The 14,235-nt window shown below is 40.6% G+C and overlaps 1 protein-coding gene across 1 annotated transcript in view; it reads right to left on the reverse strand.

Annotated features, from left to right (window-relative positions):
- Positions 1-14,235, reverse strand: part of BRE (brain and reproductive organ-expressed (TNFRSF1A modulator)) — a 341,266-nt gene that overhangs the window by 70,681 nt on the left and 256,350 nt on the right. The window contains exons 8-10 of the mRNA XM_004686335.2: positions 7,969-8,068; positions 5,048-5,118; positions 2,535-2,617 (exon numbers count right to left, since the gene is read on the reverse strand). Coding sequence (XP_004686392.1) covers positions 2,535-2,617; positions 5,048-5,118; positions 7,969-8,068 — 254 coding nt within the window. The remainder of the gene's footprint in view (positions 1-2,534; positions 2,618-5,047; positions 5,119-7,968; positions 8,069-14,235) is intronic.

Genomic DNA, 14,235 nt, shown 5'->3' on the forward strand with positions numbered 1-14,235 from the left:
CTGTAACACTGAATGTGCCGATGAGAGAGCTGGGAGGGCTAAAAGGGGGGTGCTCTTCTGCCCCTAAACATCACTCTTGCGGGCCACCAGCAGAAGAGCTTCTGGAAAACACAGGTTAGAATGAACCACGCCAAGAATATTTGTTTTCCCTGATGCCTGATATGCTCTGACTTCATCTTAGCAGATATGAAAGCAGAACCAAGACTAGGAGACCAAAGCGATTTTAGGAAGGACTCGAAATTTCATGCCACTAAGATGATGGACAGGAAACCTTCCTCAAAAGAGTTTCTGGGGGCCCTCCCTGATGGCGCAGTGGGTTAAAGAACAGCACTGAGAAGCTAAAGCCACTTCCGCATGAGTTCGATCCTCGCCTGCCCCGGAGGTGACCACATGGCGCGGCAGACCTCTCCTCACTGCCTGCTGCTCCCCTCAGCAGTGTACTTTGTCAATTGGCCTGTTCTGCTCCCTACTCTGTCTCTGGTGAATCCTCTCACAGCCCCCCCCGGCACCTCTGGCCTGTACCCCAGCTCTGTATGCATAAATAAATAAATCTTAAAAAAAAAAAAAAAAAGTTTCTGGATGTGACCAAGTCCTTTATGCCTCAATTTGATGAGAAAACTGGCTAAGACACTGATCTCACTTACAGTTTACAACTGTCCTCTGTGTGTCCTTCCTCCTGGGTCTTCCATCGTCACCCTGGAGGCCTCTGACTCTTACTCCCACCATTTGCACAGGGGATAGGCCCTCCTCGCAAAGCTCACCGACAGAGGTGGGCTGAAGTGAAAGTGGATTTCTCAAAGGAATTAGGACTCAGAATGGAAAACCATGGAGTCAGAACCTGAAGTACCACCGGAACCACTATGATTTGGCTCAGTTCAGTGGAGCCAAAGAAGGTGGGACCAGAGGGATCTTCTCATGGAGAGACAAAAAAAGAGAACAAGTGGTCCCTGGGTGTTGTAATCAAGGGAGCGGATACATGAATAAGACAGAGGTCCTGATTACTGCGATTTCCTCTTCCACCTGGTCCTGTGTTACAGGTTAAGCTCCACATCAACATTTCCCCAGGACTCAACAATCAGATCCAGACATAAGGAAGCTAAAGCATAGAGGGGCTTGTCCTAATGCTTTGAACAGGGTCATGCAATTAGTTACAAGATTAAAATCTTTACTGCTCCAACTCTTTTCTATTCATGCACATAATTATTAGAACTACTGTGACACAGTCTCAATGGAGGGCTCATGTTGAGGGTTTGCTCAACACGAAGCCTGCATGTCTACACTGGGAAACATTTAAAGGTGGGGAGAACCAACTCTCAGTCATCTCTGTATCTCTACAGCTGAGCTCATATTTGTAATGGACAGTAGCTATATTTTATTGGTTTATCTCTATAACCATGGTAAAGTTCTAATTAGAGGTTTTTTTTCTCTTGCCACTAAGGACATTTTTGGATTTCCTCCCTTACAATCTGTTAGTGTAAAATCAGGAAATACAAACTAATTTAAGAACTATTTTAACCTATGTAAATCACAATCAAGATGCTAAATCTGCTGAGGGAAGAAAAAGCTTCCCAAGTCAATCTTTACACATATTTATATCTTTATATCTGTGTAAACATCTTTACACAGATAGTCACATTTATTGCTAAATAGTGCCAAAGCTTCTCTCCTAAAATAGTTATGAAGGTCTAGGGTAGTTCTATAAAAGTCAACCCAGACTCACAACTTTTCTTAACTAGACTTCGGAAAGCTGGAATTCCATTACCTTTGATTTGAAAGCCAAGCATTTTGTCTAACAAATTACTAAAATATAAAGATCATGGCTGGCTTGTAACTTGAACCTAGCACCATGGGCCACTGGCTCTTATGTAGCAAGTAAATAAACTAAAGAGACTCTGTCCATTAAGAAAAAGTTGGGTCAACGTTTATTGATGAACTGATCAACATATCACAACAGACATTTAAATATGACCATATATGGAAAATCACTGATAAGTGATGCATGAACACAATAAAACATTGTCTCAACTGTAAGATATATTATCAGAGTTGTAGATTTTTCATTTAATAAGGAAAATAACCAAATGATCAAAGCAAATATGTTTTGATTAACCTTGAAAGTTTGAGACCTTATACAGAAACGATAACTTTGAAACAGATTTCTATTCCCAGGTAAAGGTATAGACATTTTGCACTAGATTTTGCTGTTGTTGTAGAGGGCTATTCTGTACATTGTAGGATGTTATATAACACCCTGGCCTCTACCCACTAAATACCTAAAGCAACAATCCTTCCCAATCCCAATTCTGACAATCAAAAATGTCTACAGATTGTGCAAAGACTAAGCCTGCCTCAGGGGCAAACTATACCTGACCTACAGATGTCTTCTCTCTAAGACTATGCGATAAAATAAATACATGTATGCTGAAGTACAAGGAACCAAGTTAGGACACTAAGGGTTCACCTGCTCATTATCACATATAAGTTGATACATTTTAAAATGGATGCTGACATATAAATAGCAAAAATCTACTTACTGTGTACAAGAAAACAAAAATCTTTCCACATCAGCAGCAGAGTGAGTTTTGTAAATCCTTCTGCATCATACTCCACGACACCTCTAAATATAAGGAATAAAATAGACAGAGCCAAGTGGGAATACATTCACAAAGTCAGGGCTATTGATTCCAGGGTACATTTAAGGCGAGTAAGCATTACTGCAGGGAGGACATGGGATTTGGAACGAGAGCCCTAGGTTGGAGTTACAGCTTTGTCATTTATTTTCTATCCTGACCTCAGGCAAAACATTTGACTTTTGGAGCATTAATTTCCTCCTCTATAAACAAATGTAATAATGTTTTCAAATTTCATTATAGCACTGTGAAAAGTGAGTGAGATAAACCATATCTTGTTTTGCAAATACTAATTACTGGCTATGAAGAAAAGGAAAAATTAAGAAATCAAGTCAGCAATGGCACTAGAATGTCTCTATATTGTCAGTCTAGTAATGAGTCTCACTTTCGCTTGGGCACTAAACAGGAACAATGACAATGTCACTAAGCTTAGAATTATGTGTTATTTTCGCCCAAAGTTCTTGGACTCTCTTCACCTGTGCTTTCCCTGTGTTCCCCCTGGACAAAGCAGCAGGGAGGGAGGTGGGTGGGTGCTGGTGTCAGCAAGGACCGCATGCTGTAAGAGTCAAGGTCCTGGTCAAATTCTAGTAGCTCAGTTCCCTGTCTCCCTCCCCATGCTTGGGGCTGTGGGCACAGAGGTCCCACACCACTGAGGCCAGGAATGACACTTCTTCTCACCCATGTGAAGCCGCCTTTGCTGTCTCAGATGCCTTCTCCTCAGCTTAAGAAGCAGATACAACTGCACCCATTACAAAGGCAAACTCTGAAGATTAAGGGGGTTACCCAAAAACTGCTGGTATGTCATTCAGATTTTCTGATTTAAGTCAGGAATTTCATTCATCAGCTTACATTCCGTTTCATGAATTTAACCCAGTGACATATAATTTTTTTGATCCTGCATCCCATAAGCAAAACCAAGTACAGAATTCTTTTCATTATGCATACAGTACGATACTAGGGCCTATATATATCATTGAGTAGCTTTATATAACTACCACTATATTACTTTATCATATGTATAATAAAACACAGACAAAAAGATTAAGATTTAAAAATAGTTATAAATACAATTTTCTTTTTTTTCTTGCATGGTAATGGAGTGAAGTAGGACATACCCCCTCCCCAGGAGGTGATCTTGCTAGCTGCTTCATTTTCATTGTATTTACTAAGGATCATCTAACTCAAAACTTAGAAGAACAACAGTACCATTTATTAGCCATTGTATCATAAGTACTTTCTAAAAAATGTTCATAAAACGGAAGCAAAGCTTAAGTATTAAATAAGATTCAAGTGAGAGACAGTCATACTATTTAGATATTGACACTTCTATTTTGGAGACATAAAAAAATTTCACAAAGGAAAAACGAGAATATTACTTGACATTTTTTTGAGTAGTAGAAATTTTGCTTATAGTTATGCCACAACTTGTAAAATAACAAGGAAAGAGTCAACTTGATTCTAGATTTCATCTTTTTCTTAGTCCTGCTTTCCTTTTGTTCCAATTTCACTGCCTTGTTGACATTTTATTTTTGCATGATTGTATATATTCTCAGATATGTATCAACCATCTTCTGGAATAAGATAAGATAAAACCAGAATACTAAAACCCTTAGTGCTTAGCTCCCCCAAATGGGTAGAAAGCTCTGCCTTTTAAAGAAGACCTCAGAAAAGGCTTTCTCCTCTCAGGGAGCTAGGCTCCAAGTAGATACTTGATAAGGCCCTGCCTGATTTAAGAACAGAGCTGCCAACAGCACTACCACTGGCCGCCCGGGCCGGGCAAACACTCAGGACAGCTGCGGGAGATGCCCACCTTCCTGCAGTTACTCACTTCCTGTTACCCTCTGGGTGAGGCCTTTACCCCACAACTAATCTCAGTGTGACTCATCACTTTGGTGTGTAAGAGATCCTTCCTGAATCTCAGTAGTGGGGAGTAGTAGGGAGTCAGGACACCTGAATCCTGGGAAACTGGGTTCCCACCCTGGATGGGTCTCTTGCAGGTGTGTGGCTTCCAGCATGATCCTGAACTCGCCTCGGGGCTTCTTTCTCCAGTATAAAATACACCAGAGCATTTGAACCGCTTGACCCGCTGTGGGGTGGAGGGGAGCGTGCCAGGCAAACTGTGAGGAACTCCAGAACTGTGGGCTGGGAAACGCGGTTCGCGTGCTGTTTGGGCTCGGCATGTTGCTGCTCGCGGGAAGATATGTGATTTTATTATTTGCTAACAAGTGATTAAAAAATGTTCTCAGTGTCTTCCTGGGAATCTTTGCGTAAGCAACATAAAACATACCCAAAAGAATCAAAGCAGCATTGAGAAGATATCTGTAAGAAGTAAGTACTGCATTCTTACTAAGCCTGGCAGGAAGCCCGGTGGCCGGGGCAGGCCACCATTGGTGCAACAGAGTAAACAAAGGACTTACGTGCCAAAGTGACTGAGGAAAGCAGCGATATACTCTCTTCTTTTGTGATATCCTTGAATCACATACTGTACCTGGAATCAGAACCCAAAATTGAGAAGTGGTCTCGGACATTTTTAAATGATTTATTATGAAAAATTTCAATGAATCAGAGAAATTGAATAGTAAAATGAGCACACATATCCCATTCACCGATATTCAAAACCTATTAACATTTTGCCTAGTTGCTTCATCTAGGCATCTATCAATTGATCAAACTTTCTGAAACATTTCAATAGATTTAGAGACATCAAGACACCTCTAAGTATTTCATCATGCATTTCAAAAACAAAAAAACACAAGACATTTTCTACATAATCAGAAAACCATTATCATATCCAACAATCTTAGCAACCATTCTGTGAATTCATCCAACACCCTGTCCATTTTCAAAATTTCCCAACTATCCTGCAAATGTTTTTATAAGCAGCGTGTACTCAAGGGCCAGGTGTTTACTTCACACAGCCGTCCCCGAGAGTGTGTCCACGGTGCACGTGCGCACCCACACAGACACATGGGACACAGGCTCTTCACAGACGTCAGTCAGCTGGTTGTCTTGTAGAAAGTCCTTAGATTCTCTGATTGTGTCCTTGCTTCTCCCTCTACCCTCTGCATTCTTTATAAGTTGGAAGTTAAAATGAGTGGTGTGGTTGGTTTATTGTTAGAGGATTTCAGCAAGAAACATTTTGTGTTGCAGGTGATACTGAATTTGCTCACTGAGTAAGGTGATGAGAGCCCAACCACTCCACTGGGAAGGAAAGGCCGCTCTGCTGTCGTGGCTGGCCCAAGGATGTCCCTCTGGAAGCATGAGCTCTACCTCCCAACCCAGTTATCTAGTGGTTATAGGATCTCTTGGAGATTCTTGTCTGAACCAATTGTTCCATTAAGGTGAGAAAATGATCATTTTAAATTCTACCTCCCTTGTGCGTTTAATAACTAGCAATCTCCAGAAAGAGAAGCTTCCTCTCATTAAATAGGGTTATCTGTTGACTGTGTATAACATTCCTATTGAAAAGGCCGAAGGAGGCTTAATTTTTTTCTTTTTAAGTTACTAGGATTCAGAATAAAGAGTGTTACAACAGGACAATTTGCCTTTTTTTAATTTCCTTGTTATCGCCAAATGATAGTCTCTATTTAAAAAAATGCAAACTAATTAGACACCTACCCATCAATTTTTAACAAAAAAATATATTCCTTATAAGAGAGAGGACCCCAAGGTAATTTATATTGGCTTCAGTTACACTGTTTCCAAGGCTGACTAAAGTCCAAGATAAAGTGCTTGAAATAACCGGACACAATTGGTACTGATAGCCACTTTATACGCTTTAAAGTAGAACAATTCTATTTATATAATAGGGTTTATGTCAACTTACAAAAAAAAAAAAACACAAAAAACAAAAAACAAAAAAACAGTGCTTACTTTGCAGGCTTAATGTTATTTTGGGAAAAGAAAAACAGATGATAAGTTTGCTTAAGTGGCTTTGTTTAAAAAGGGGATGAAAACAGTTCTGTATACTTGATTTTAAAAACAGAAAACCATTTTAACAGAAACCCACAACAAAACTGGCTATAAAGATAGTTCCAACGTAATTATGGAAATTCACTTGAAGAGCTGTTTCTAAAAGCAGCCATACTGTCCTCGTTTGTAGCAAACAGAAGAACATCAATTTTAAAGACAAGTAAAATTAATGAAAGGGAACCAGATAAGTAAAATGGACTGATTCTTATATTTCTGGGAAAACAGTATTATAGTTTTTTGAAGAAAATGTGTAACTAGAAATTAATTTCAATTGGGGACTTTTAAAAAGACGCCTTGGTCCTGGAAGGCCAAATTTGTATTTTTCTCCATCATGCTGGGAGTTGAAGGCAGTGCAAAGTTCCACAACATAAATAAGATTCTGTCTTTCAATCAGTTCTGGAAGGGGTGGAGGCCAGGGAATCTGGCCCACCAGAGGGAAATGGCCCGGGACCCATGCCAAGTATGAAGACTGTAGAGTCGCCAGAGTTTCATTTCTCTGACATTTAAAAAATAATGCTGAACACTGTAATATTATGATACTTTAAGGATATTTTCTGTCTAGAAATGAGTTATCTTTTGAGTGAAAGAAACAAACCAAAGACCTATTTTCCAAGCCAATGTGAACAAATCAATAGGAGCAAAGAAAATAATCCTTTGGCTAGAATTAGGCAAACTGAGTCAGTCCATATGAGAGAGGAGAGAGTGTTCCTTGTGGATTAGTTTCTCCAGTTTTTAGGTAAGTACACTGGCTAGACATTAGCAAATATATTTTTAATACTTTCCAGGAATATATGATAACCACTACTTGCCAAATAATGGTCCATTAATGCAGCTAGGAGACAGCTTTGGATGCTCTGATGTGCCCAGCCATAAGACCAGCTGACCTAAACATCCTGCCCCTATGAGCAGAATGCTACTGAACTACTCCTGACATGTTAGGGAGAATCCAGAACTAACTTTAAAACGTGAGGTCAACAGAAGCAAACAGAGACAAAGATATGTTAGAGGCTTCCCGACGTCAAGTAGGGGTGAATGACCCATGCACACACGCACATGCAGACATCCACTATATTCACTGGTACGCAACAGCGTTCAAGTTTCAAACCCAAAGGGGAATGATCTAGCATAAAGGACATAATCAAAATTCAAGAAAGAGGGGATTTTAAATCTCCAATATAAATTAAAACATGAAGGAAAGACTGGGACAGAATGTCAGAATCCTGAGAGCAGTAAGAAAGGGGCTGAGAAACAGGGAGACTTGTAAGCTGTTACTCAGAGCAGGACAGCTACAGGTCAGGGCTAGTTTCTGAAACCAAGATGGGGAGGAGAGTGGGCTCTCAGGTGGGTAGTCAGGGCCTGGCGTTACCTTGTTGGTGAGCAGGTGGCATACTTGAGGAACGTAGTCAATGAGACATCCTCCTCCTGGAAAAGCTGGGATGTGAAGCGCTGAGGAGCCTCCAAGTGCACTGAAAGGACAAAAAGCCATGGACACGTCACTTAGGGTTCAAGTAACTTAAGTAACACCCCCAAACACACCTGTCTTCTCTTACCAAAAAAGTCTACCCACCAACTACCTGCATTAATGATGAGGAACCATTATGGAATTCACTTTATGATAACAGTCCTTATTTTCATCTGTTTAACAACGAATGCTCTTAATCACATAGCAATACAACGTGGTAAATTTTGAGTGGCATGGGTAAATGTCTTCCCATTCTTCATGGGTTGTACCTATAGATAAAATCATACTCTTCATTAAGTCCAATTCAGAGGTGGGGAGCGCTAGCTATTCATTAAACACCTTAACTGGACTTCTTCAATTGGTGCAACATTGTGACAAGTTGTGTAGTTTACCAGCTTTGTGACTTGGGGCAGCCTCCTTGCAATTTAGTTTCCTTACTTTCACTGGGAAGCAGTGGTCTAGGTGAGGGGCGGTAAACTCCAAGCAAAGTGGTGTGAACCAAGCAGGATTTCTAAGGAGCTAGGCATTCTATGGTCATTGCGAAGGGCTCTCCGTTGCTTAGCCCTGGCAGAACCCTGACATGTGGGAATACAAATTTGCTTTCAGCGGATCCTAATTTTTTCCAGTGGAGCTAGAAATCCATTATTTTGTCTCTCCATTTTTAAATGGTGGCAATTAATTAAACATTTTCTGAAACCATGCTACATGGTTCTATATCCATGCCAACATGGGTAACAACTCTGCTACTAGTCCGAGTACACAGCAAATCATCTAAACAAGAAGTACAGTCAAATATCAGCCAACTAAGCACTAAGACACAACGTGATCCAGAAACAGTTTCCAAAACTTTACAGAGATTCTCCTTTAAGTGTCAATTAGCCAGGATATAGTTATTAAGAGAAAGTGTTTAGAGCCATACAGCACGAGTTTTATTTGCTGTCCTTAGTTTTCACTTCATCTTCTATCCCACAATCACTTTCCTTTGGCCCTAGGTTGTTTTGTTACTTGAATTTTATTTTAATGCATATATTTCTGTAAGCCTCTTAAGCCCTCTCTATAATACAGTGAGATCTCAAACGACCATTGAAATCCCTTAATACTGTGATTATTCATTACCCAAGTCCCCACAGTACAAAGTTGCAAATAGAAGCAAAATGTTTCATAGTAACAGTCTAGAAAATCATTGCTAAAATAGTTTAGAGCAGAGAGTTTCAATGCAGCATTTGTGATACAGGAAGCGATGTATATAACTACTGAAAGGACTCCAAACTCACCTTCTCCTTTTTTTTTTTTTTAAAAATTAATTAATTGTGCATACAGAACTGGGGTACAGGCCAGAGGCTCAGAGGCGGCGAGAGGCTTCACCAGAGACAGAGTGGGGAACAGAACAGGCAGATCGACGAAGTACACTGCTGAGGGGAGCAGCGGGCGGGTCAGGAGAGGTCTGCCGCGCCATGTGGTCACCTCCAGGGCAGGCTGGGATCGAACTCATGCGAAAGTGGCTTTAGATTCTCAGTGCAGTGCTTTAACCCGCTGCGCCACCAGGGAGGGACTCACCTTCTCCCTTTTAACTATACATTTCTGAAATTAATTTCTGTGGTAAAAATGAATAATATATGTATTTACCAACAGGAATGAAAAATCCCAACAAATAAATAAAACCTAGGTGGTGTGAAAAAATCAACATGGAGCGGAACTACTCACTTTTTTTCCTGTTCATATCATACCTTTTACTTTTCCTACTCATATCATAAAAAGCACAATTCCTACAACTGAGAAAATTATGAAAACACTTGACTAAGAATGTTATTAATGAATCATCTACCTTCTACAATCACATAAAATAGGCAAGACCATCATTTCCTTTTGCAGTTACTCTCAGAGTTGGCACGGCATAAGATTTCACCAAAACTCTGAAGATGATTAAGGAAATTCCTGTGAACTAGAGGTAAGGTTTTTTTTTGTTGTTTTTCGTTTTTTCTTTTGTTAGCAGTACACAGAGGGCACACATCTAACCAGAAGATTCCAATGTTCTCAACAAGATGGAAAACCAGTTAAGAATAAAATTCTATAATAACAATAAAAAATCTAGTATTTATATGCTGTAGCTATTGGTACAACAACTGTATAAATTCAAGATCCAGGTTTCTCATAGGTGTCTTACAGGAATAATCCTTAGCATAATACAATATCACAAAAAAATAATAATTTAGAATTATTTGATTCCAAGTTGATTATGTTGGACTTCAACCTGCATAAACTACTGCAGGATAAATTCTTAAGCATTAATTAAGTTGAATACAAAGAATGAAGAGTCTTTGTCTGCAAGAAGATTAAAAAGACCCTCCACTGTATGGGAGAAATAGTAACCTGATATGTAATGTAAGGAGTTAATATTTAAGATTTTTAAAAGTATACAATTCAACATTAAAAAAGCAAGCAACTCGGGCCCTCCTGGTGGCACAGCGGGTTAAAGCACTGCACTGAGAAGCTAAAGCCACTTCCGCATGAGTTCGATTCCTGCCTGCCCCGGAGGTGACCACATGGCGCGGCAGACCTCTCCTGACCCGCCCGCTGCTCCCCTCAGCAGTGTACTTCGTCGATCTGCCTGTTCTGTTCCCCACTCTGTCTCTGGTGAAGCCTCTCGCCACCCCTGAGCCTCTGGCCTGTACCCCAGTTCTGTATGTACAAATAAATAAATCTTTAAAAAAAAAAAAAAGCAAGCAACTCAACAAGTGAACAGCAGATATGAACAAACGATTCACCAACAAGGCCACTGAAAGGCCAAGAGACACATGAACAGATGTTCATGACACTCTCCCTAAGAGAGGTACAGGTTAAAACCACAGTGACGTATCAGCTCATAGTCTTGAGAATGGCACAATATTAAAAAGACCTCCGACAATAAGTGGCAGAGAGGATGATGAGGAAGGGGAGCTCAACTATACTGCTGGTAAGAACGCGAACTGGTGCAACCATTATGGAAAGCAATTTCAGTAGATTTACCTTAAAAACCTTAAAATTGGAAATACGGTACAACCCAGCAATCCCACACTTTGGACACTGAGCCAAACAACATGCAAAAACCTATACATTCCCAATGTTCACAGCAGTGGTATTTCCAATAGCCAGGACATGGATGCAGGCTAGCTGTTTATCAACAGATGACTAAAGAATATCATGGAATACTATTCAGCCCTAAGGAAAGGTGAAATACAGTCATTTTTTTAAAAATGGAGAAAATCGTATGTAGTAAAGCAAGTCAGAATGCTAAAAACAAAATGCTGGGCATTTAAATAGCAGACAATTTGACAAAGCAAAATATAAAAATCAGAGGAATGAACCAGCACCATGATGTGTCTCTTAGGTAAAGCTGGAGAGAGAGACACAAGGGCGGTGGTGGGGAAAAGGAAAACAGCATAAACGAAAAGACAAGACTACAGAAGAACCTACAGCAATCTCCTGAGTTTAAACCACTCCCTACACCCTCTCCCCTGGGGAAATAATGGCCTTTAAACAATAAATGAAGAAGCAGAGGCAGAGCATGTTTGAAGACTGGCTGCTTCATTCCCAGTCCAGTCTCTGCATTCTGCTCTGGGGTTACTAAGGACTAACACTTGTTGTTAGGTGCTTTCTCATGATCTAATTTAATCCACCCCATGTTTCACTACAGTGGGAATCATCACAGTTATTTTGCAGGTGAAGAAATCAGGACTCTGGGAGCAGCAGAAATCTCCTGGGTTCACACAACTAGAAAATGGCCAGGTCTGTTTCCAGAGTCTATGCTGCTTCTGCTGATGTATGTTCATCCATAGAGTGGAGACATTTTAACAGGAAGGGCTACAAAGATGGGCTGGGTCAGGATTCCAGTCATGCTGAAGGGTTCCTAGAGGCGCTGAGCACCAGGCATGCAGGCACTGTTGCTGTAAAGCTCATCTTCCTTTCATTCCCACAAAGCAGCAGCTTTATTCCCTTGTCAGTCCTCCAACCACCAAGCAATGAGATTCACCAAAGCTTGGGTGCTAGATACCAGCCATTCGGTCACATCTGATTTTGAATGCCTTAGTTGTATAGGAAAAGCCTCAATGTGTGAAACACTTTAATTTCTATGAAGAATACTTTTAACTGAGAGTTTATTTTTAAAAGGACACTTCTGTATCCTTTATTTTCACTTGGTAGTTTCTTTGCTTCTGGGGGACTGAACCTGGCTTCCAGCATCACACAATGATAAGTGCTGCTGATTCATGAATAAATATCCGCCTCACGGGTAAATATTTAACAGGCTTGCTATAGCCTGAATATGCCCTAATCATGCTGAATAAACAAAGTCAAGTGCCATGAAATAAAAGTACTCTTAAGTTTTTAAAAGGTGAAAATGGAGGTAAGGCCTGTCGTGTCTAATTATTTAATATTCATAAATCAAAAGTATTGGGCCAAACATGCACAACAGAAAGCTTGCCCTGTGCAGAGATTCCAGGGCTTACTCAGTAGTTCCCAGGAATGCAGGGCTGGCCCACTGACTAAGCTACTGAAAGGCTGAGCAGGGTTGAGGAAGGGGTGAGGCAGAGATGAAAGGGACCACTGCTCTGATCTCCAGAGCAGTGTGGTGAGAGAGCAGAGGTAAAAGGTGAGAGGAGCGGCACGTTGGTGCACCAGCATCTCCGGTTGAACTTAGGAGGAGAAAAGGATGAAAAGGGTTGTATTAATGACAAACTAGCTTTTACCCCCTTATGGACTGAAATGAAACATGAAATTAGGTGAAAATTCTTAGAACTGCAACCGAATCTGTAAATATAAATTAGAAGGGCAAAGGCAGGGTTTGAGAAACCTTTGTAACAGGAAATTAGACGGAAAGGTGACCATTTGCAGGCCTGTCTCGGGTTCTGAAAGCCAGGTGTAAGAACTGTCCATGTTAAATGTATGGTTCCTTTTACCCCACACAGATCTGGCTCATAGAGCCCTTTGGAACCTTGTTCAGAGCATCTCGATATTGGAGATTTCACTCGGCCAACAGTGCAAAAGGGGGATATTTTTGAATACTTGACACAGAAAAAAAAATCCAGGGAATGACTCTATCTGAAAGTCTGACTTGGAAAAGTGGGATTTTTGATTCTGACCTATTCTGGAACAGCAACTTCCTCCTCCTCGTGTGGTTTTACCTAATGGCCACCTAAAACGAGCAACACATGATTTGGAAAAAAACAGGGGCCAATGATTCTCAATGTCATTCTCATCACTGCCAAATCTGTCAGGCCTTAGTCAACTTTCTCATCAGTGCATAGGGGAAAGCACCACTCGCCAAAAGACTCATCTCTCTCAAGAGTTAATGTGTTAGAGTAAGAATTAGAGTTACACTAATATTAAAATAGCATCAAGCACTCCAAGAGTTCATTTTCGAAAGCCTCCTTGGAGGTTTCTATGTCCAAGCATCATGTCAAGGTGCTTATTGTCAGAGACCCTTGGGCCAGCCTCAAGGTCATGTCTTGCTTTTGGATTGGGTTCTTGACCTGACTGCCGCTTCTCCAGTATGGTTCAGGAGATTGTTGAAGAGTGTAGCAAGGAAAAGGAGAACGTCCTAGATGAGAACTTCCAAGTCCTAAGCTAAGGCAAAGATTCAGTTCAACAAATATTAGCTGCCTGCCCAACTCTGCTTATGGACATGGGCTTCCCACTCTGGGTATGTGATGAGGGGATGGATCACTGTTAATTCCCCACACAGAAGAGGAACACCTGGGGCCTCAAGATTCTGGGTACACTAAAATGCCAGAGTCTACTTCCTGGGAGCCTGTCAGGAAAGTCATAACAAAGCGGAAGCCACTGTTACTTATTTAGTACCCACTTTTGCCAAACACTCTACTAGGCATTTCATGATCTCTATACAACCTTCCAAGTGGATCTAAATAACCCAATTTAGAGAGGAGAAAACTGAGGCTCTGAGAGTCTGCTTATCTTATCCAATATTACTTAGAAAGTTGCAATTATGGGCTTGAGTGCAGGTCTTTCTGCTTTCAAAATCTATGCTTTCTTTCATTAGAACATAGATAAACGAAATTGTTCTAGAATCTAATCCCTATCTACAGATATCCCCCTAGACACTAAAACAGTGGCACACAAGATAGCTTTTATCTGTAAAATTCACACCTTGTCATCTCACTTCTTATCTTAAGATAT

Source organism: Condylura cristata, unplaced genomic scaffold (assembly GCF_000260355.1).
Source record: "Condylura cristata isolate star-nosed mole 26May11 unplaced genomic scaffold, ConCri1.0 scaffold00020, whole genome shotgun sequence".
NCBI classification, from domain to species: Eukaryota; Metazoa; Chordata; class Mammalia; order Eulipotyphla; family Talpidae; genus Condylura; species Condylura cristata.